Raw genomic sequence first — 25,006 nt, forward strand, 5'->3', positions numbered from 1 at the left:
TCCAGCCCCCTGGTATAAAACATGGCAAACGCGCGTTTTTCAGCTTGTACCTACTCAGCACAGACTCCACGTGGGCCAGCAGAGTAATCCAGGCTGCAGAGAGCTGAATAAGCGACATTTTCTTGATACTAAGTATATTTTTTGTTGCTTTCCACAACTTAATACCTAGCGACTGTATTTCGCCTGCCTTTCTGTTGCATTGAAGCTGTTTTTACTGCATTTAACTTAATATTGCACTTGGAATCCTTGTTTGTTACTATTTGACTGTATTGTAGCAATTTCTTCTGTGTAAGCTGTAGTAGCTGATTCATAGCATTTATAAGTGTTTGCTGTACCTGTTTCTGCCTGTTTTTGTGAAAAAAAAAAGAAAAAATATCTCTTGCTTTTCCTGCTTTACTAGTTTAGTCCAGTTTCAGAGTTGCTGATTCCTGGGCTTTGGTTGTAGTTCCTGTGTACTGTTTCCTTGCCTTATTTGGGGGAGAGGAGGTTACCTTGCTTACCAGTGGGAGTGGGAAGCATTGAGCTGCCTTTGTCCAGTTTTGTGAGGTTTCAGCCAGTAACTAGTAGTTTATTGGTCGTTTTGGGCCAGTTTCTAGCTTTTTCCAGCCCCCTGGTATAAAAGCGTGGTAACGCGTTTTTCAGCTTGTACCTACTCAGCACAGACTCCACGTGGGCCAGCAGAGTAATCCAGGCTGCAGAGAGCTGAATAAGCGACATTTTCTTGATACTAAGTATATTTTTTGTTGCTTTCCACAACTTAATACCTAGCGACTGTATTTCGCCTGCCTTTCTGTTACATTGAAGCTGTTTTTACTGCATTTAACTTAATATTGCACTTGGAATCCTTGTTTGTTACTATTTGACTGTATTGTAGCAATTTCTTCTGTGTAAGCTGTAGTAGCTGATTCATAGCATTTATAAGTGTTTGCTGTACCTGTTTCTGCCTGTTTTGTGAAAAAAAGAAAAAAAAGAAAAAATATCTCTTGCTTTTCCTGCTTTACTAGTTTAGTCCAGTTTCAGAGTTGCTGATTCCTGGGCTTTGGTTGTAGTTCCTGTGTACTGTTTCCTTGCCTTATTTGGGGGAGAGGAGGTTACCTTGCTTACCAGTGGGAGTGGGAAGCATTGAGCTGCCTTTTGTCCAGTTTTGTGAGGTTTCAGCCAGTAACTAGTAGTTTATTGGTCGTTTTGGGCCAGTTTCTAGCTTTTTCCAGCCCCCTGGTATAAAACGCGGTAAACGCGCGTTTTTCAGCTTGTACCTACTCAGCACAGACTCCACGTGGGCCAGCAGAGTAATCCAGGCTGCAGAGAGCTGAATAAGCGACATTTTCTTGATACTAAGTATATTTTTTGTTGCTTTCCACAACTTAATACCTAGCGACTGTATTTCGCCTGCCTTTCTGTTACATTGAAGCTGTTTTTACTGCATTTAACTTAATATTGCACTTGGAATCCTTGTTTGTTACTATTTGACTGTATTGTAGCAATTTCTTCTGTGTAAGCTGTAGTAGCTGATTCATAGCATTTATAAGTGTTTGCTGTACCTGTTTCTGCCTGTTTTTGTGAAAAAAAAGAAAAAAAAAAGAAAAAAAATATCTCTTGCTTTTCCTGCTTTACTAGTTTAGTCCAGTTTCAGAGTTGCTGATTCCTGGGCTTTGGTTGTAGTTCCTGTGTACTGTTTCCTTGCCTTATTTGGGGGAGAGGAGGTTACCTTGCTTACCAGTGGGAGTGGGAAGCATTGAGCTGCCTTTTGTCCAGTTTTGTGAGGTTTCAGCCAGTAACTAGTAGTTTATTGGTCGTTTTGGGCCAGTTTCTAGCTTTTTCCAGCCCCCTGGTATAAAACGCGTAAACGCTGCTTTTCAGCTTGTACCTACTCAGCACAGACTCCACGTGGGCCAGCAGAGTAATCCAGGCTGCAGAGAGCTGAATAAGCGACATTTTCTTGATACTAAGTATATTTTTTGTTGCTTTCCACAACTTAATACCTAGCGACTGTATTTCGCCTGCCTTTCTGTTACATTGAAGCTGTTTTTACTGCATTTAACTTAATATTGCACTTGGAATCCTTGTTTGTTACTATTTGACTGTATTGTAGCAATTTCTTCTGTGTAAGCTGTAGTAGCTGATTCATAGCATTTATAAGTGTTTGCTGTACCTGTTTCTGCCTGTTTTGTGAAAAAAAAGAAAAAAAAAAGAAAAAAATATCTCTTGCTTTTCCTGCTTTACTAGTTTAGTCCAGTTTCAGAGTTGCTGATTCCTGGGCTTTGGTTGTAGTTCCTGTGTACTGTTTCCTTGCCTTATTTGGGGGAGAGGAGGTTGCCTTGCTTACCAGTGGGAGTGGGAAGCATTGAGCTGCCTTTTGTCCAGTTTTGTGAGGTTTCAGCCAGTAACTAGTAGTTTATTGGTCGTTTTGGGCCAGTTTCTAGCTTTTTCCAGCCCCCTGGTATAAAACGCGGAAAACGCGCGTTTTTCAGCTTGTACCTACTCAGCACAGACTCCACGTGGGCCAGCAGAGTAATCCAGGCTGCAGAGAGCTGAATAAGTGACATTTTCTTGATACTAAGTATATTTTTTGTTGCTTTCCACAACTTAATACCTAGCGACTGTATTTACCTGCCTTTCTGTTACATTGAAGCTGTTTTACTGCATTTAACTTAATATTGCACTTGGAATCCTTGTTTGTTACTATTTGACTGTATTGTAGCAATTTCTTCTGTGTAAGCTGTAGTAGCTGATTCTTAGCATTTATAAGTGTTTGCTGTACCTGTTTCTGCCTGTTTTGTGAAAAAAAAGAAAAAAAAGAAAAAATCTCTCTTGCTTTTCCTGCTTTACTAGTTTAGTCCAGTTTCAGAGTTGCTGATTCCTGGCCTTTGGTTGTAGTTCCTGTGTACTGTTTCCTTGCCTTATTTGGGGAGAGGAGGTTGCCTTGCTTACCAGTGGGAGTGGGAAGCATTGAGCTGCCTTTTGTCCAGTTTTGTGAGGTTTCAGCCAGTAACTAGTAGTTTATTGGTCGTTTTGGGCCAGTTTCTATATTTTCCAGCCCCCTGGTATAAAAGCAGTGTAACGCTAGCGTTAGCCTTGATTTAGCCCGGAGCTGCCACTGTTTGCCACTGTTGCACACTAGGGCAGCGCTGGTTAAGCAGGTTTAAACTATCCGGGCTACCTAAAGTCCACTCTTCAAATTTTCCCTTAAAACTACCTTCCTCGAACTATACTACTGATCAAATCAGCGTATCCTATAATTAAAAAGATCATCTCTACTTGACTCCAAGTAGACTATTCTCTATCTGTTAAACCTAGCACTTGCTCCTACAGTACTTATTACCTTGATACGGCACTCTTGTCATAGATAGTACCCCAAAAAGGCAACCCCCCATTTCTCGGTCACCCACGTCCCCCGGAATCTTGTTTTAAAGTTTTTTTGTCTATCCTTCTAGCATGTCAAGGGATCAGTTGCTACTGTCCTCTCCTGCTCAACTGGTGAACCTGGGAATATTGAGGCAATGTTACAATTGCCACATGTACACAGACAACCCTCTCCTCCTCCCACAAAACACAAATACATGCGAGAGATGCAACTATACGGCCAAACTGGAGGCTGAGCTCTCTCAACATAGGACTGGCAAGACCAGTCAGGAGGAGAAGGTTACCACACACACTATAGACCCAGTCTCACATAGTACCATTACAACCTCAAATCATACACATAAACACACAAAGCCATACTCGAGGCTCTGATCAAAATCTACCAAAACAGCAGAGGCCACCAAAGCAGACACCCAAACAACCACCACCTCAGAACACAACACCTGCAACACATAGACCTCACAGTCAGAGTGTCAATCAGTCACAGCCCTTAAGGCAAAACACAATGCCAGACACACTAGTCATTGGTGACTCCATAGTCAGACACACTGACGTCCGCTCACCAGACTGAGTAAGGAGAAGGTCACAGTAAGCTGCCTGTCGGGCGCTAGAATCCGCCACATACGCAAGCACTCAGGTCTCTCAACAGCAGGCACAAATATGACTCAGTCATTGTCCACGCTGGTGTAAGCGACCTGAGCGTACCTCCTTGGACTACATGAAAAGAGACATTGAGGAGCTCTCTGATTATGTAGCCCAGGCAGGTATGACCCTGACCTTGAGCAGTATCCTACCTTCACCAAGAATGATACCACAATACAGAGATAAGATGATCAGCTTTAACAATTGGCTTAAACACTGGTGTCATTCAAAGGGGATCCAGTATCTGTCTGCCTGGGATGACATGCTGGACAAGCCACGCTGCTTCGCAAGGGACGGCTTGCACCTGTCACCCTGGGATTCGGATATTGGCAAAGGCTCTTGCCACCCCATAGTGCCTTTTTAGGCAAGGCTCAAATTCTAAACCTACCACCCTAGAACACAAAAAAGGAAAAAACTAAGGGTAATGCTGCTCAATGCCAGAAGTCTAAATCTCAAAATGCACGCACTCGAGGCCCTTCTCAGTATGGAGAACATCGATGTCTGTGATGTGACAGAAACCTGGTTCAAGGCTCCTGAGAGCACCCCAGCGCTATCAGGTTTTACCTCATATCATGCGTTCCGGCCCCAAAATCCGGACAATACCAAGAAAGGGGGGGGGGGGTATCCATATTCATCAAGGACACCCACACCTCAAGACTGGTGGCAACGCACGATGCATCAGAGACCAACCAGGTGCAATTAACCATAGGCAAGACTGCTCTGCAAATTGTAGCATGTTACAGGCCACCCTCACAAACTCAGGAACCTCACATGGCCTTCCTGAAAAGACTAGAGGGGATAAATGTATCACCAAACACCATCATACTTGGTGACTTCAATTACCCTAATATAGACTGGGAACACTACTCAAGCCCAAACACCCTAGCCCAAAAGTTCCTGGAATTCATAAACTCAAATGCCATGGAACAACTAGTCACCATCCCCACAAGAGGAGATAACATACTTGATCTCATCATCACGAACATGGGAGCACAATGTTCAACACCGAAGTATACCCTCACTGGTGAGATCAGATCACAAACTAATCTCGCTGGAGGTCCTCATCCCACCCCACCTGAAATAAAAAAGACCACAGTAAAGAACTTTTCAAAAGCCGACTTCACACTTCTAAAGACTAGTGTGGTCTCCTTTAAGGCCCCGAGCCGGCGGAAAACAGTACTCAAGCCGCTGAATCACTTACAAATGCCTTCTACCAGCACCTGCAGGACTGCATGGATAAGGCAATCCCAAGCAAAACAAAGACTCTTTGTACCAAAGGCAAGCGTCCAGTCTGGTGGACCCCAGCCATAAACAAACTCTACAACAAAAGGAGGAAGCTACTACAAGATAGAGCAAAATCCTTAAAAGGTAAGACACCCTTGATCACTATAAGTAAAAACTAAGAGCTCTCATAAAATCATCCAAAGCAAATTTCGAGAGAAAAATAGCTAAAGACTCAAAAGACAATCATAAGGCCTTCTTTAGCTATGTTAGAAACCTAGGAGGAAACTCCCAGATATGCTCAGAACTAGTTCAAAATGATGTGAAGATTACTGATCCTACAGACATTGCCAACATACTGGCTGACAGGTTCAGTGCAAACTTCTCCCCCCCAAAAGGAGAGATATCTATACCAAACGATTGCAGCCCCCCAAACATCTCCAGCGCCCAAGTGAGAACTGCTCTCTCCAAGGCAAAAAACACAGCATCCATGGGACCTGATGGTGTCCCCGGCTGTGTGCTCCATGAACTCAATGAGGAATTAAACCCACAGCTAGGGCAGCTGTTTAATCAAAGTCTTACCTCTGGATACGTACCCAGGGAGTGGCGCACTGCAACTGTGGTCCCACTTCACAAAGGCACTCCACCGACCCTGGAAATTACCGGCCCATTAGCTTGACAAGCCTTGTCTGCAAAGCCATGGAGAGGATCATAATGGACCTCATAAATAAAGACATAGGGAATTTGCAGACTTTGGATCCAACCCAGTTTGGCTTTGTCAAAGGCAGATCATGCCTTTTAAACTTGGTTGACTTTTTCGAAACAGTCACCAAAGCCATCGATGAGGGAAAGGCAGTCCATACAGCCTACCTCGATCTGGTTAAGGCCTTCGATACAATACCCCACTCGGGTATCATTGAAAAACTCATCAGCTTAAATGTTAACCCATACATCACAAGATGGGTTGCAAACTGGCTGAGTGACAGAACCCACAGGGTCAGAGTTGCTGGCGCCATGTCAGACTCAAAGCCTGTCACAAGTGGTGTCCCACAGGGCTCAGTCCTGGGCCCACTCTTGTTTGGCATCTACTTTTCCGAAGTACAAGCAAACACATGAGGGTTATGGCTGACAAAGTTTGCAGATGACTGCAAACTGGGCGCCATAGTAGAAAACACTTCTGACACAGATATCCTTCAGAAGGGTCTCACAGAAACGGATAACTGGTGCCAGAGCCACGGCCTAAAGTTAAATGCCAAAAAATGCATAGTCATACCCTTCGGGAAAAACAAGGTTACCCCTAGCTACCAAATAGGTGGCAATCCACTGAACACAGAAGAAGTTATCAGGGACCTGGGGACCCAGGTTGATAGTAGTCTATCATTCGACACCCATGTAGCTAAGGTAGTTAGGAGGACCTTCTACATTGCCCACCTTATCATGAAGGGATTCTCATCTAGATCAAGGGAAGTCATAGTCTCCCTTTACTCATCACTCATCAGACCAATGATTGAGTACAATGCCCCATTCGGAATGTATCTGACCCGACACTTGCAGCAGCTGGAGAGGCCACAAGTGCCTCACCAAAAGGATAAAGGGTCTCAAAAATCTGTCCTATGCTGCCCGACTGAAAGAACTCCAGCTCTATTCAGTCGCTTACCGCTTGCTCAGAGGTGACCTTTGCCTAACATACAAGGCCATGTCAAACCCAGATTTGATGAATATGCTTCACCTCAAAAAATCTAGATCCATCAGAGCCACAAGGGCGGGAGACTTAAACCTCGACACGGCTATTAATAGGGCGTGCTGGAGGGATAGATTCATCACCCAAAGACTCCCTATGCTGTGGAACAAAATCCCGGTACATGTGAGGCAGAGCACCTCGCTGGCCTTGTTCAAGAGAAATCTTGACCAATGGATGGGAGATCGCAGATATACCCCAGGGATTACCTCAGTGTCACTGCTCGACAGAGGCACAGCAAAATAATGGGTATAGTTCCCCATACTAAAGGGGTGGCGTAAGCCACAAAACGATGGGCTAGGCTTGTAAATGCCCTCGGGCAGATAGCCTAGTATGAACCTATGAACCTATGAACCTATGAATGGAGAACCTTCCACAGAACCAGGCAGTTGCAGACACATTAAGTCTGACCAGCCTAATATGCATAGTAATCGAAAGACTTATCATGGAAGTTATCATCAATTTGGAATAGTCAAGGGCAAGTCATGCTTACTTAACCCGGTAGATTTTTTTGAAAAGGTCACCAAAGCAATGGATGAAGGCAAAAACACTACACACCACATACTTCAACCTGGCCAAAGCTTTTGGTACAGTTCACCACTCAGGCATAGTAGAAAAGCAAAAAACCCCTGTGCTATTCGCTAGATTGCCAACTGGCTCACAGATATGAAGTAGAAAATGAAAATACAAGAACTTCCACAAAGACATCAGTCATGAGTGGAGTCTCCCCGATTTCTATGCTGGGACCTCTCTTGTGTGGCATCTACTTTTTGGAAGTAAAACCAAATGCAAAAGGGCTCTGGCTGACTAAGATTATGGATGACTGCAAGCTAGGAACAGTCATTGAATCCCCAAATGACTTTGTCATCCTGCAGGAAAGTTTATCTTAAAAGTTTATCTCAAATAGGTAACTGGTCCTAAAGTCATGGACTGAAACTAAAAGCCAAACAATGCATTATTGCATCCTTTGAGAAGTCATCTGCCACAGGGAACTACCACATTAATCATATGCCTCTGAGAGTTGACCCAGTTGTTTGGGATTTGGGGAGTTACATGGACACTGACCTAACTTTTGACCAACAGGTGTTCGTTTTTGTAAAAAAATGACCTATATTTCACAGCTTGTAAACAAAGGGATTGTGTCTAGATCTAAGAATGTCTTTGTCCTCCTTTAATCAGCCCTCATTAGGCCAGTCATTGAATATAATTACTATTTTTTGCATGCATCTGTCCAGACACCTTCAACAACTGTAATGCCCATGGAGATAGGATACAAGGTCTAAACAACATGTCATACATCTGCCGACTCAAAGCCCTTTCAATATACTTTGTATCCTACAGACTGCTAAGAGGTGACCTATGACTGGCATAAAAGGTGTCCTCCGACCTAATACTGGTAGATTTAATGCAAATAAGCAAGTCAAATGGCATCAGAAATACTTGATCTAGGGATATAAACCTCTTCTGCAACATCAACACAATGGTTTATAGGGACAGCTATATCTCAGAGAGGATACTGCTGCTTTGGAACGGACTCCCCATCCACATAAAACAAAAGTTCATCGCTGTCATTATTCAAGTGCAACTTGGATCTATGGATGGGAAACAGAAAATGTACCCCAGGACTGCCCTTGTACTACTAATGGATAGAGGCAGCTCCTAAATGCTGTACTCATTGGATGTGTCCCATCAAATTACTTATGGTGTGATCCTAGTTATTTTCATTAGGAGTAATGTATAGTTATTGACCATGGGATGGTTAAATCCAGTCTCTAACCAAATAGGATAGGTTAATTCAAGCATGGAAAGGGAAATTGGCTATGGTTAAAATGGTACTTAAGGGCCACTAGCCTGTTATTTAAGCTATGAATCGATGTTTGTAAAAGAGCAGAAAGTGTTTTAAGAAGTAAGCCATTACAGGTATGGAGAAAGATTTTTCCAGTAGGGATGACTGCAAGTAGAAATATAGATAATAAGCAAGAGGGATCCGGAATTTACTGAATGAAATCATCAAAAGAACCAAGTTGTTGTGAGTAGATAACTCGAGGGAAATGTAATCTTGTGGGATAAGACTAAGTAGAAGCTTGGACTGTGGGTTAGAGACTGCCATCCGTATTACTGATTGATAACAGAGTGTGACAAAGAGAACGAGATAAGGATTGCTAAGTGAAAGACCAGCTCTTGCAGAGTATTTAGTTGAATCTAGGACAAAGTTGCTTTTAGAAAAGAGATAATCAGTAAGGTACATAAAATATTGCATAATAACTATACAAATCAATCACAGAATATTAAAAAAGATTGGAAAAGGAGAATGAAAAAGCAATTTAGAAAGGAACAATGAGAATAAATCTGTAAACTCCCAAGTATGCAGCAAATTACAGAAGGTTTATGATTTTTGCATGGAGCTGTTTGCATATAGATATTTTTATTCTCCCAGTAAATTGCAGCAGATTTTTCCTCCAATAGATAACACATTCTGGTGGTGTGATAGGGAGAGAGAGGTAATTGTAAATTTGTGTTTTGGGAATGTAATCTGTTGGCAGATTTAACATTTTCTTGTAGAGTAACTTCATGGAAATGTTGGTGGGGGGGATACAAGTGCTTGTGACTAAGGAAATTATTCTTTTGTGCTGTGAGACATGATATGAATTACCTTGATATTGTAAGGCCTTAATGAGACTAATGCTGTTGGCTGCCAATAAAGCAATTACCAGACAATAGAAATCAAAATCTAAGCCAACTGTAATTGAAATATATTGTAAAGGAAATTAAAGAATTGGAGGTGGGATCTTTAAAAAATGGAAGGAACAAATTTCACAGAAATGAATGAAACTGTTGGAACAATATATGCAGAATAATGTTCAAGAGGAGGAGTGAGGTTTAAGGGAATGCAGGAACTGAGCAATTCATATAATTGTAGAGTGACTGAACAGTGTTAAAAGAAAATGTATATGTATACTACATGGTAACAACAATGGCATATATTTTATGTAAATTATAAATGGTATGGCAGCCTAAAACAAAGAACTTTGTCCACTCTAATAGCTCCATTTTCTTAGACCACAGTAGTCCCATTGGTACTTTGTCAATTTCATTGTTTTTAGCAGTCCAGTGTCTCCCTTTCTTAAGTTTATTTCTCTTGTTGTGTAACCACTTTGAGTTCTGAGCCAGTAATTTGCAACAGCTGCACTACTACATTCTGGCTTACTTTTCCTCATTGTTTTGCTGATCTCTGGGGGTGGGAGAGGTATTTGGACTTTGTATTTCGAAGTCCATAGAAGCCTCCTTACATTATACAATTGTTCAAACACTCAAGTGCAATTTTTTACTGTTATCACATTTAGTCAGGTCAAGGTGATATTGGGCTAACTCTCCTACTAAAACTGTGCCCTAGAGCAACAAAATCAAGACTTTCATCGACTAGCTCAGAGGCCTTTTTAAACTGCATTGTTCCTTTTACTTCTCTGTCTCTCAGCAGATTCGTGGCTGTTTTAAGGTAATTCACTGATTGTTTTTTTTTTCTCTCTGTCTCTTTGCCAAGTTTTCAACCCGCTTTCCATCCTGGCAAAATCACCACTCCCTTTCCAAAAACAGACAATATGACGGACTCCATCCCACACAGTTTAATTCCTACTTTATACAATCTGTATTACCTCTTTTAGACACCAATACATCTGCCTCCCTCTCTTTACCCCTGTCCAATCAAAATCACCCACAGTTCTTCAGTTTTAGTCCAGGACCTACCTTGCTTATAAGAAAGTTAATCCTTAAACTAAAAACTACTTCTGTGCTGTAGTCCAACTACTATCAGACAACCTAAAAATGGCCACAGAAGTCATAGCTTTCCCTGTGTCCTTACTAATTTATAGTTCCGTAGCAGAAATGTATGTCCCCCTCACTTGGGAAAAAATACTGCGTCATGCCACTGCACAAAAGTGGCACATCTACAGAGTTTAATAACTACAGACCCCTAGCTATTATCTCCCCCTCTTCGAAATATTAGAGAAATGCATCCATATGCAGCTAATGCAAGTACCTAACCTCAAATAACCTGCTCTCAGAAACACAGCATGGCTTTGGGCTCCAGCACAGCACCACTACTGCTGTACTGCATTTTACCAATATAATAAACCAACATAGAAACAGTGGTCTGCTTGTGTCTACCATGTTCTTAGACTTGTCAAAGGCATTTCATCCTGTCTTTCACCAGCAACTGTTCACTCGACTCTCCTCAATAGGACTTTCACAATACTCCTTGTTGTGGGTTCTTAGTTCTTAGTTACCTATCTGGAAGTCAACAACCCCTTATAGGTTCATAGGTTGGTACTGGGCTATCTGCCCGAAGGCATATATTAGCCCAGCCACGTTGTTCGGTATTCACCGCCCCTTTAGTAGTTCCCTAGACCCTTGTACTAGCAGCTAGTACTCTTGGCCCCTATCTAGTAGTGCTGTTGGTGTGATCCCCGGTGTGAACTTTCTGTTACCAATCCACTCATCAAGGTTCCTCTTGAAGAGTGATAGTGAGGGGCTCTGTCTTATGTAGATCGGGACCCTGTTCCATAGTAAGGGAAGTCTCTGTGAAGGGAATCTGTCCCTCCAGCATGTTCTATTCATTGTTGTGTTGAGGTTTATATCCCTAGAGCATGTAGCTCGAGTAGATTTGGTTTTGCTAAGATGGAGCATGTTCAACAATTCTGGGTTGGACATGGCTCTGTATGTTAGACAGAGATCACCTCTGAGAAAGCGGTATGCAACAGAGAACAGTCTTAGCTTTTTCAATCGTGCTTCATAGGGCAACTGTTTGAGGCCAGTAATCCTCTTGGTTAGCTACCTTTGTGGTCTCTCCAGCTGCTGGAGATGTCTAGCCAGGTACATTCCAATTGGTGCATTGTACTCAATAATGGGTAATAATATGGCAACAAACCTACTCATTCTTTCAACCAGTTAATACAGGTGTCCCCTCAGGACTCTATCCTGGGTCCTCTCCTATTTAATATATTTATTAATGACCTCCACTCACTATACTAGTTTAGTTCAGTATGCAGACAACTCAGCATTAATATGTGTGGCCTCAGCAGTAAATAAGTTCCATGACATTACCCAAGAATCGTTCTACACTGTAGAGACTTGGCTTAAAGAATCAAACCTCCTACTCAACCCCAAGAAAACTAAGTTAACGCTTTTTTACTTCAAAAAGTTGTCAAAATCAAAAGCATTATTTTACCAGAAAGTCAGCAAATAATGCTGTCATTGAAATTGTAACTCACAGTAAACTTCTAGGCATTATAGTACATAGATGGCTGGTCTCAAATATAACCAGCATATACTGCACACCATTAAATCTACTCACCAGTAACTATGCTTCCTTTAAAGGATCAATGGATTCCTTACAGATACTGCAAGCAAAAACTTTAGCCACCACCTTCTTATTGCCAGCTCTTATACGCCGCTCCTATCCTAACAAACCTAAACAATACTCAAAAAAAAAAAACTTGCCTCTTGCTACAATAAAATAGCTAAATTTGCCACCAGTCTCCCTCATAGGACCCACCATTGTCACAGCTTAAAGTAGTTAAACTGGCATGAACTACACAACTACCTAACATATTCACAATTAACCACCGCACACAAACTCATTCATCATCCAGAAAAAATGCCCTGCACTACATAACATATTACTGACCTACTGTTCAGCAAGGAACCTCCGCTCTAGTAACAAATTCTTATTACTTTCGAAATAACGTTGCAGGAGATTCGTTCTACTCTCAGTACGTTGCTAAACTCTGGAATAATATCCCCACACAAATAAAACTCTCTGACAAACTCAATAGTTTTAAACCACTGCTTAAACGACATCTTAAACAGTCCTGGTCCTGCACATGCTCATCTGAAGGTTGAGACTTTGCGTTCATCATATGATATTCTCCAAGTACTTTCCTTTAAGAGAATGCACTTAACCTCTCACTGAAATGGCAAAACGATTTTTATACATAATTGCTGCCTGTACAATCCACTAAACTGTACACTGGCTTTCTCTTTAGTAACTTCCACCCCTGTAAAATCTTAGAATATATAAATCTAACTATCGTTTATTTATAAATACAAATAGAAATGCAACTACTCTGTGTTTAACTGGAACTTATTATAATGCAATGTAAGCAAATGGAGTTTTTCTCCCCAGGCTTCCGCTGAAAGTGGATATTAATCAGTCAGATGTTCCTGGTAAACAAAGACAAATAAATAAATAAACAATGAAAACTGTTACTATGGTTTTGGACCAGTTTTCTATTAAGGTATGCAAGTCATATTACCATTAAAATTTTTATTATTTAAGAACTGTTTTAAAACCAGCCTTTATCATATATGTATGCAGAAAGAATGTGTGATTCATATTTTCATAGTCTGAGTATGCTAAGTAAGTACACATTAAGCAGTAACCTGCATTGAAGTGAATCTTTACGAACATTACAGCAGAGTAAGTCTTTAGTGAAACCCACCACACAACATTGCAGAGCTGCCTATTGCATTTTAAACGTGAACATGCTGCCTGTGTTGCATGGAATGTGTATACCGAATGTGACTTGCAGTTACAGCTGATATCATCGTAGATTCTGCAAGTAATATTTGGCTCCTTGACTTTGAATGGTTATTTTTCACAGTTGTTTTATAGGTAGTTACATACTAGTAACACTACACAAAGTGATCCATAAGATTCAAAATTATATTGTTGGTTAAGAAAAGGAAATGCTCAGTGTTTTGGAGATACCAGTGACTGTGATGCACCGAAGGTGAATACTCTGTATATAGTAGGTAAAGGGTACTGTCATAGAAAATGTCTCATACTAACCTGTATTTTTTGTTGATTTATGTTAATTTAGGAACTGGCAAGTATGCTGTTTACGAATGTCCTTTTACCATTGGCTGATACCCCATCTTCTGAAATGCTTCCTCAGACAGGTAATTGTATGTTTTTCTTGCATATCTTTCCTGAAATTTTCTACCCTCCTACATCGCCGCCATCATGCTTTTTTATTTTGAATCTGTTCAACATATTCATATATATTATGAGTTTTTTTGTCCCCAAATGTATTTTCCTCACTATTTTTGACAGTTTCTTGTATGACAGGCACTGGTACTTTCACTAGATGATTACTGCTTCTACCTGTATTGTTTTGCATCTTATGTATATCAGTTTCCTTCACACTTCACAGGATAATGTTGCCTGAAGAGCAACTTGTTTTTACTTTTTCCAGTAAAACTTAGGCCTTTTAGTGCTCCATCTTGCCTATTTTCATAATTTAGTTGGGTCCCTGTCATACAACATGGTTTGCTCATGTTTTCCAGTTCTCCTGGCAAGGAAGACTGAGATAGGTTGCCAGTGCCATTCAGTCAGTAAGTCATCAAGTCATGAGCTGCTGTAAGTGGGCAGGATTGAAAGACCTTCCAACAAATACTCTCCTGCATATTAACTCTGAGATTACATACATACAGCAGCACTTGTTTGCTAGCAGTCTCTGTATGTCAGTGAAGAGACTTGTGGCATGTCCTTTTTCCAGGTTACAAGTAGTTGCCATTATGGAAATGTCTAAACTTCATATTTTCCACTAGGCCGTGTTGGTGCTCCACTACATAGGTCTACTCACTTAACGTAATGTGGAGCACATGTAGAGTGAAAGTGAAGGGGTTAACGGAGCCAAAGATACAGGTGCCTGGAACAGTGGGATGTCTATTTTTGAGGAGTCTATCTAATTTATTGGGATATGAATAAACTTTCATTCTCTGCTCTTCTGTAATCTTTTTTCATTTCACTTTAGTATTATGTATTTATTATTACAGTTGTTGTTTTATTGACCCTAAAGATAAAAAGAATTAAAAGGATATGATTCAAGAAAAAAATTGTACCTTACCCATTGTCTCCTACGTGTCATTAGGACTTTCTCTTTCAGCTTTCTAATAAACCAGATAACATGGTGTATCAGATGCTCTTTAGGTTTGTTAAGTAAGGATTCATAGGTTCATAGGTTCATACTAGGCTATCTGCCCAAGGGCATTTATAAGCCTAGCCCATAGTTATGTGGCTTTCGCCACCCCTTTAGTTTGAATAAAAACTATGCCTATCATTTTGCTGTGCCTCTGTCAAGCAGTGACGCTGAAGTAATCCCTGGGGTATATCTGCAATCTCCCATCCATTGGTCAAGATTCCTCTTGAACAAGACCAGAGAGGTGCTCTGCCTCACATGTACCGGGATTTTGTTCCACAGCATAGGGAGTCTCTGGGTGATGAATCTGTCCCTCCAGCACGTTCTATTTATAACCGTGTCAAGGTTTAAGTCTCCGCCCTTGTGGTTCTGAGGGATCTAGATTTTTGAGGTGAAGCATATTCATCAAATCTGGGTTTGACATGGCCTTATATGTCAGGCACAGGTCACCTCTGAGCAAGCGGTATGAGACTGAATAGAGCTGGAGTTCTTTCAGTCGGGCAGCATAAGACATATTTTGAGACCCTTTATCCTTTTGGTGAGGAACTTTTGGGGCCTTTCAAGCTGCAGCAGGTGTCTGGTCAGATACATTCGAGCGGGGCATTGTACTCAATCATAGGTGTAATAAGTGATGAGTACAGGCCGACGATCACCTCCCTTGATCTAGATGTGAATCCCTTCATGATCACGTGGCTGATATAGAAGGTTTTCCTAACTACTTTAGCAACATGAGTGTCAAGCGAAGGCTACTGTCAACCTGGGTCCCCAGATCTCTGATGACTTTTTCTGTGCTCAGTGGATTGCCACCTATATGGTAGCTAGGGGTAGCCTTGTTTTTCCCAAAGGGTACGACTATGCATTTTTTGGCGTTTAACTTCAGGCCATGGCTCTGGCACCAGTTATCCATTTCTGTGAGGCCCTTCTGGAGGATATCTGTGTCAGATGTGTTTTCGACTATGGCGCCCAGTTTGCAGTCATCTGCAAACTTTGTCAGCCATAACCCTCCTGTGTTTGCTTGTACTTCAGAAAAGTAGATGCCGAACAAGAGTGGACCCAGGACTGAGCCCTGTGGGACACCACTTGTGACAGGCTTTGAGTCTGACATGGCTCCAGCAACTCTGACCCTGTGGGTTCTGTCACTTAGCCAGTTTGCAACCCATCTTGTGATGTATGGGTTTACATTCAAGCTGATGAGTTTTTCGATGATACCTGAGTGGGGTATTGTGTGAAGGCCTTTGCCAGGTCGAGGTAGGCTGTATGGACTGCCTTTCCCTCATCAATGGCCTTGGTGACTGTCTCGAAAAAGTCAACCAAGTTTAAGAGGCAGGATCTGCCTTTGACAAAGCCAAACTGAGTTGGATCCAAAGTCTGCAAGTTCCCTATGTCTTTATTTATGAGTTCCATTATGATCCTCTCCATGGCTTTGCAGATAAGGCTTGTCAAGCTAATGGGGCGGTAATTTCCAGGGTCTGTGGAGGCACCGCCCTTATGAAGTGGGACCACAGTCGCCGTGCGCCACTCCTTGGAGTGCGTATCCTGAGGTGAGGCTAAGATTAAACAGCTGTCCTAACTGTGGGTTTAATTCCTCATTGAGTTCATGAAGCACACAGCCGGGGACACCATCCGGTCCCATGGATGCTGTGTTTTTGCCTTAGTGAGGGCAGTTCTCACCTGGGCGTTGGAGATGTTTGGGGGCTACAATCCTCTGGAATAGATATCTCTCCTTTTGGGGAGGGAGAAGTTTGCACTGAACCTGTCAGCCAGTATGTTGGCAATGTGTGTAGGTTCAGTAATTTTCACATCATTTTGAACTAATTCTGAGCATATCTGGGAGTTTCCTCCTAGGTTTCTAACATAGCTAAAGAAGGCCTTATGATTCTCTTTAGAGTCCTTGGCGATTTTTCTCTCAAAATTTGCCTTGGATGATTTTATGAGAGCTCTTAGTTTTTACTTATAATGATCAAAGGTGTCTTACCTTTCAAGGATTTTGCTCTATCTTGTAGTAGCTTCCTCCTTTTGTTGTAGAGCTTGTTTATGGCTGGGGTCCACCAGACTGGGCTTGCCTTTGGTACAGAGAGTCTTAGTTTTGTTTGGGATTGCCTGATCCATGCAGTCCTGTAGGTGCTGGTAGAAGGCATTTGTAAGTGATTCAGCTGTTTGAGTAATGTTTACCACTGGCTCAGGGGCCTTAAAGGAGACCACACTAGTTTTTAGAAGTGTGAAATCGGCTTTTGAGAAGTTTTTCACTGTGGTCTTTTTGTTTCAGGTGGGGCGGGATGAGGACCTCCAGCGAGATTAGTTTATGATCTGATCTCACCAGTGAGGGGTATACTTCGGTGTTGAACATTTTGATCCCATGTTCGTGATGATGAGATCAAGTATGTTTTCTCCTCTTGTGGGGATGGTGACTAGTTGTTCCATGGCATTTGAGTTTATGAACTCCAGGAATCTTTGGGTTAGAGTGTTCGGGCTTGAGTAGTGTTCCCAGTCTATATTAGGGTAGTTAAAGTCACCTAGTATGATGGTGTTTGGAGATACATTTATCCCCTCCAATGTTTTCAGGAAGGCCATGTGAGGTTCCTGAGTTTGAGAGGGTGGCCTGTAACATGCTACAAATTGCAGAGCAGTCTTGCCTATGGTTAATTGCACCTGGATGGTCTCCGATGCATCATGCGTTGCCACCAACCTTGAGGTGTGGGTGTCCTTTATGAATATGGACACCCCCCCTCCTTTCTTGGTGTTGTCCGGATTTTGGGGCCTGTTAAATATTTTCTGTGTGGAAGATTTTCAGTCCATATATTTCTAGTTAATCACTGTATAGTAATCAGATCAGGCAACAGTAGTAGAAGTAGCGAACTTAAACTCATCTTAAGTCAAAACAAAACAAAAAAATAATAATAGAAAATATATAATTGTACAGCATTACTAAATATTCAAAAGTAATCCAAGCAAGGCAGGCAGTCTGTTTCCAGTCAAAAATCCTTTATTAAGTACACAGACAAGCGATCCAAGTAAAACAAAAATAGAGTAATAATGTCCTCACAAGCTTTCTAAATACATATTATATATATATATATATATATATATATATATATATATATACTTTTTATCAGGCATGGGAGTGGTTTATTGTGTTGAAAAACAAAGTGTTATTGGTACACATGTTAAATTCACATCCCTTCCCCCATCAGTGTGACATTCGAGCTAGACCAATATTGACAGCACAGACATCAACCACCACACCAACACCATAGCCAGCACCAGTACCAGAGCAAGAACGACAACCACCACCAGAGCATGTCCCTCTTACCAGGTCCCCCCATACCACAGCCACAGCGAGGAATACTCCTACAACCCACTGAGATTCCAGAAAGCAGAGGATGAATTCCAGAGGTCTCATACTCTATCCACGAACTCCCAGGGAGACAGGAGAACCAAACAGTGGACAGGGGTGAGGGAAATACAATACCTGGGCAATCCCGACTGCAACCCCGACTACAACCCAGGTCCCAGGCTCAGACAGAGGAACCAGCCACAATAACAGGTACAGTAACAACAACAGGTGCCACAATAACAGGTGCTCCACTTATCTGGAACCACTCTGTTAAAACACTGGCTGAAGAGGAAAAAAGTGTGTTGTCCAAAGGACTTAATTTTGTACCAAGCTGCAGGAGTGAGGTTGCTCAGGTACTGTTAGACCTTAAAATGTTTGTGAGGAAGTTCAACTTAGAGTACTGTTTCATGGCAAAAGTAATGACATTGAAAATAAGCCTATTGATGAAACTATAAAAAGGCCTAGCAGCTATTGTCCACCACTACATCAAACACTATCTGCTTTCAAAGTGAAATGTGAGATGGAGAGAGAGAGAAAGAAAAGCATTGCTTGAGCTAGACAATGATAAATCCAGGCGTGTAATGAAGGCAGACAAGGGAGGAGGTATACTTGTGACTGATACCACTAGCTACAACCAAAAGATAGAGAACATGCTGGAGGATAACAGATTTTATGAGATATTTACCATGGATGACATAAAAAGAGCATATGATTTATGGAACACTAATCTCACCACATTATGGGAAGAAAAACTTATCATTGAAACTCTTTATAATTATTTATGGAGCCCATGTCCATGTTTATCTTACTTTTTTGGAATACCAAAAGCCACACAAGAACAGAGAAGACCCACCTTATAGACTTGTGGTAGCAAGTGGAGATTTTTTTGAAGAAAATAAAAAACATTACAGTGGAAACTGACAGTATTTTATTAACTATTGATGTGGAATCCTTTTACACAGTGCTCCCTCACAATTACTGTATAACAGCAGCTATGGAGTATTTTAAGAAACATAATCAGGGTACACAGGCACAAAAGTTACAAAAGTTAAGCAGTCTCATTAATCTTGTACTGGACTTCAATTTCTTTACTTTCTTTTTTTTTTTTATATATTTTATATTAATTTCCAAAAACAAGAAAACATGAATGCAGGTTATTTATGACAATGAAGTATTTACAAATTATTTAAAAAGGTAGGCTAAAACCTCTAAACAGATATCAAACATTAAAACCAAAATAAAGTATTTACAAGGGTGTCTATTGTTGACATATAACTGACTTTTTATACAATTGTTTCCTGATTATAATCTGCTGCAGTCATTATTCTCCAGTATTTCAGTTACTTTTTGCCATGCTACGTATAATGATGTAGTTCTTTCAGTTCTTCCTTTAATAGTGTTCATTTCCAATTGCGATACTGCTGACACCATATTCATGAATTGCTTAAAAGTTGGAGAAGCTTTGGATTTCCAGTTTGATGTAATGTTCTTCCTTGCAATAGCTAGGAGAGTCCATAAGATTACATATTTTGTTTTTGGCACACAGTCGGGTACATTAAACAAAATAATAGATTTGGAAATCTGGAATTTATCATTGAATACCATTTGCAGAAAATAATTTATTTTATCCCAATATGGTTTAATCAAATGGCATTCATAGAACATATGTTGCCAGTCTGCTTTTATTGATAAATCACATCTCCAGCAACCAATATTTTTCTTAAACATTAAGTTCCATTTTATGAGGGGTTACATTTCTTTACTTTCAATGGCAAACACTGCAAACAAAAAAACTGGTATAGCAATGGGGGCTGCCATGGCTACCAGCATAGCTAACATAGCCCTGGGCAAATGGGAGGAGGACTTTGTGTTAAACACAGACTGCATGCAGCATATCACATGCTATTTACTGTGCTATCATATCATATGCTATTTAGAGTGATTAAGCTTTTACAGACCTGTATCATACATTACCTACCCTGCATTGTTTAATAACTATAAACTACTTACTTCTACTAATTTCTCTTACACCACTCTCCCTCTATTTTCACCCTTCTTCTATGTATATCCCTAGGTTTCTCTACTTACCTACTAAATAACCTGCATACAATCCTTCTCTGCTGATTATTCCTCACTTGCTCCTACCTTCTTAACTGTACATTTTAAACTTCTATACAACCTAACCTAGTGTGTCTCTCCTCTCATTTTACAGTTCTTCATTCGGGAAACTCCCTCCCTGCCTCTAAATCTATCAAAGGATTACCTCCTGCAAAACTTCAGCAGTTTCCCTGGATTTTGCCTGCTAGCCTGAGCCAATAGAGCTACTGTGAGGACTCCCCAGAACTAACTTTTTGAATGCATGTTGCCTTATAGTAATTAATGTAACTACTACACCTTATATGTCTGCCTTCCTGTGTGAATGATTTATCAGCCTACCGCAGACCAATAGTTACTCTCCCCCCTCCAGGTCTTCTATGTCCTAGATAATTAAATAGTGTCTTAGTACATTTCATAGTGCACCCCTAATAAAACCTGCTCACCTTTCCTGCCTGCTATCTCCATCCTACCACCAGGTGGCAGCACCTAACAACTTCAAGTCAGTTCAACATTACTCTCAGTAGGGCTTCATTTTCTCTGAAACTGACTGAATATCTCAAATCCTAGAAACTACTCTCTAAAAGGCTTGTAATAATCTACCCCCCTGCAAAGCACAAACTACTTGAATTAGAACTTTTATCTTTGTAAATTACTTCTCCCTTATATTTTCTTATCCACTTACCACTGCTTACCTTACTACTTAAATAGCAGTTGCTGATACTTTTTTTCTGCTGTTGGTTCTCCCTCTGCTCTATCCTGCTCCGTTCACCCTATGGACTCACTCCGCTCCCCTACACTACCCCAAAATCTCCCTATACCAAACCCCTCCCACTCCCATACACAAACCAATTAACACACACCTCACCCTCTCCCATACACACTCCACTCATGACACACCCATACAACAATGCCTACCTTCCCCCTACAAACTCTACTACTAACTACACTTCTATTATCCCTAACCCATATTACCCAAATTAATCTCCACATCAACACACACCTACCTCTAACCACACATACTACCACCTCAAGCATTCCACATACATCACACCCATATTCACACATCTCTCCTGAACACTACTCCTCCAACCCATCCCATCTTTTCAAACCCACCATACTCCCCACTCCACCAACACCTCACCCTACTCTAAATGCTTTATCTAAGAAAACCCTCCCCCAGCAAAATCATATTTCTCTATCCTCTCTACTCCTCCTCAGTCAGCTCCTCCCCCATATCTCACTTTCTCTCTCAGGTGACATCCACCCTAACCCAGGTCCAAGTCCCAGCATTACCCTCTCTAATCCAAATTCAGATCCACATAAACTCAAGGCTGTCCGCCTCACAACCCTAAATGCACAAAGCCTCCATAATAAAATCCCCAACCTACATGCCTGGCTCAGTCACAACCAGCCAGACATAACTGCAGTCTCTGAAACCTGGCTAAAACCCACCATAAGAGATATGAAATCCTCCCCCCAGGCTATCATATTATACGCAATGATAGGCCTCATAGAAAAGGAGGTGGCGTAGCTATTATCTATCACTCTACTCTCACTTTTACTCCTCTGACCAACTCCATCCCGACTTTTGCCAATGCAGAATTGACCGTGGACTTCTTAAAACTTAACAACTACAAATCCATCTGCATCTGCTCCATCTACATCCTACCTGGAGACAATACCAAAACTCTAGAAGACATCCTCTCATGGTTTAGCTCAAACATCAAAAATGAAACCTACATTCTAGGTGACATAAATATTAACTGGGCCCCCCTCCTCTTAGATAACCCAACTCAGTCAATCAACCTCTGCAATTTTACCCAACTAATAAACATCCCAACCAGGCCAAATAAACAAGGTACCTCTGGTACCATCTTAGATTGGATATTAACAACCCACCCCAAAAATATCTCCAAAACCGGTTTAATACCAGACTCCCTAAGCGACCACTTACCAGCCTTCATGGACTGCCTACCCTCTCACATAGAAAAACAACACCTGTTCAAGCAATCCCGTAACCTAGCTTCCTTTAACCCCAAAATCTTCTCTGAATGCCTTAATATTACTAACTGGTCTCCACTAAAAAGCCTCCCACTAGACAACGCTGTCTCATATTTTAACCAAACTTTCCTTACCTTACTTAATAAACTAGTCCCTGTCCAAACCAAATGCATCAAAGCTAATCCCTGCCCCTGGCTATCCCAAGAAACTAAACTAATAATGAATCAACGAAACAAAAAGTGGAAACTATATAAAAAACAAAAAACACCAGCACCCTCCAAGAATATAAACATCTACGTAACCTAGCCAAAAAATCAGTAACAAAAGATCGCAAAAACTACTACTGCGACCTGCAATCCACGCACTGAAACAACCCAAAGAAATTCTGGACATCCATCTCCTCAGTACTCAATCCTGGTAATAATACCAACCCCAGCCCCAATCCTAACCTCTCAAGCCTTGAAACAGCCACTGAATTCAACACATGTTTCATAGATTGCATAGCTAAATTATCCTCAACTTTCCCCAGCCCACCCAACAATGCTACGCCCTCACCCTGCCTCCTAACCTCCCCTCTCACCCTCCTTCTCCCCCCTGTTCTCCCTTAAACCTGTCTCCACCAAAACTATCAAACAACTACTCCAAAAGCTAAAACCATGCCGCAATGCCCCTGACAACCTCCCAGCAAATTTTCTTCAAATGTCAGCTGAATCTATAGCCTATCCCATATCCATTCTCATAAATAGATCCATTCAGGAATCCTATGTACCTACCATCTGGTGTCATGCTTTCATAATCCCTCTCCACAGAGGTGGTAAGAACACAGACACTACCAATTTCAGACCCATAGCTATACCCTCTCCTCTCTCAAAAATTCTCGAGAAAACCATCCACTCTCAGCTAATGCCCTACATTACCCAGCACAACCTCCTCTCTCCCACCCAGCACGGCTTCCGCCCCGGCCACAGCACCATGACAGCCCTCCTCTCCTTCCTTGAAACAATCAACCTAGCACGTGACAATGGCAAATACGTATCTTCTCTATTTCTTGACCTTTCAAAGGCATTCGACACAATATCACATTCCCTACTCCTCTCCCAGCTCTCACACTTGCACCTATCTCCCTCAACCTTAGCCTGGTTCTCCAGCTACCTTTCCATGCACCAACAGGCTGTACAATGGAAAGAATCAACCTTCCCTTTCTTACCTACACCCACTGGAGTTCCTCAAGGATCAGTACTGGGCCCACTCCTCTTTAACTTAGTCATCAACAATTTCCACCACTCCATCCCTGACGCCTCAGTCATCCAATATGCTGATGACTCCACCATCATCTGCTCAGCCTCCTGCCCCTCCAAACATCTACTTAATACCCAAATAGCCTTCTCCAAAACAGAATCATGGGTGCAGTCTCATCACCTAGCCCTAAATGCCAACAAAACAAAACTAATGATTTTCACTCCTACCAAAACCTCACCATTCAAAAAGGACCAATTTACCATCAAAAGCCACAATAACTCTCCTCTAGAAATTGTACCTAGTACAAAGCTACTTGGCATTGCTATTGATGAAAACCTAAAATTCGATTCCCACATCCTCTCTGCAATCAAAAAAAAACAACCAGAAAAATGGTCTCCTCTACAGACATAACTGCTTCCTAACTCCCTCTTCCCGTCAAACCCTTGCATCAACCTTCCTTCTCCCCTCTTTCTTGTACGGTGCTCCCCTGTTCTCCAACCTACAACTTGGCCTTTGTTCCAAACTCGAAGCTTGTTACAATAAAATCTGCAAATTTGCAACCAGTTCTAAGAACTCCTCCCATCACTGCCACTCCCTTCACACCCTGAACTGGCTAGAACTCCACAACCACCTAAAATACCTACAACTTACAACAGCCCACAAACTCATCTTTAAACCAACAGAATGCCCCTCTCTTTCCAAATCTTTAACACCCTACACACCTGGACGCACCCTGAGATCCAAAGGCCAAAACCTCCTACATGTACACAAACCCCTACACCCACCTTGCCAACTATTGCTATCCCACACCATAGCCAAACTGTGGAATGCTCTCCCCACACCACTACGTAACATACCAAACCATAACAACTACAAATCCATGCTTCACTCCCATCTCGCCTCCAAATGGGAATGTCCTTCACATGCTCCCACCTAAAACACCCACACCACTAACTACACTCCTAAATCATTTTTCTTTGCAAAATGTAACAATATGTCATAGGTCTTTCTCTTTACATCTTTCCAAATTATTCTTTATATTCTACATTCTTATTATTATACATCTTTCCTATTTCTTTTGCATGCCCCCCCCTCTAGTCTGCCTTACACATATTCTCAAACTGGCACTCTCTTAATTGCTAAGCAGTGTATCTATTAATGTAAAACTGTTATTTCCTGTACATAATAATTTTGACATAAGATACTCACATTATCTGTTACTAATGTGGCAACTTTATGTATTTTTGCCTTTTCCAAGTTTTACAAAACTCTGTACTTCTATTTTTGTAATGTTGCAAATGTCTGTATTTGTATTCAGAGGTTTTCTCCTCGGGTCTCCACTGAAAATGGGCCACAAGCCCAGCTGGACTAACCCGGTTAACAAACAATAAA

The 25,006-nt window shown here is 41.5% G+C and overlaps 1 protein-coding gene across 2 annotated transcripts in view; it reads left to right on the forward strand.

Annotated features, from left to right (window-relative positions):
- TEPSIN (TEPSIN adaptor related protein complex 4 accessory protein) overlaps nucleotides 1–25,006 on the forward strand; it is a 599,267-nt gene that overhangs the window by 231,792 nt on the left and 342,469 nt on the right. For both annotated transcript variants that reach the window (XM_044085070.1, XM_044085071.1), the window contains exon 4: nucleotides 13,843–13,921. In XM_044085070.1, coding sequence (XP_043941005.1) covers nucleotides 13,843–13,921 — 79 coding nt within the window. The remainder of the gene's footprint in view (nucleotides 1–13,842; nucleotides 13,922–25,006) is intronic.

Source organism: Protopterus annectens, chromosome 10.part0, assembly GCF_019279795.1.
Source record: "Protopterus annectens isolate FY-2018-M chromosome 10.part0, PAN1.0, whole genome shotgun sequence".
Classification (NCBI taxonomy): domain Eukaryota; kingdom Metazoa; phylum Chordata; order Ceratodontiformes; family Protopteridae; genus Protopterus; species Protopterus annectens.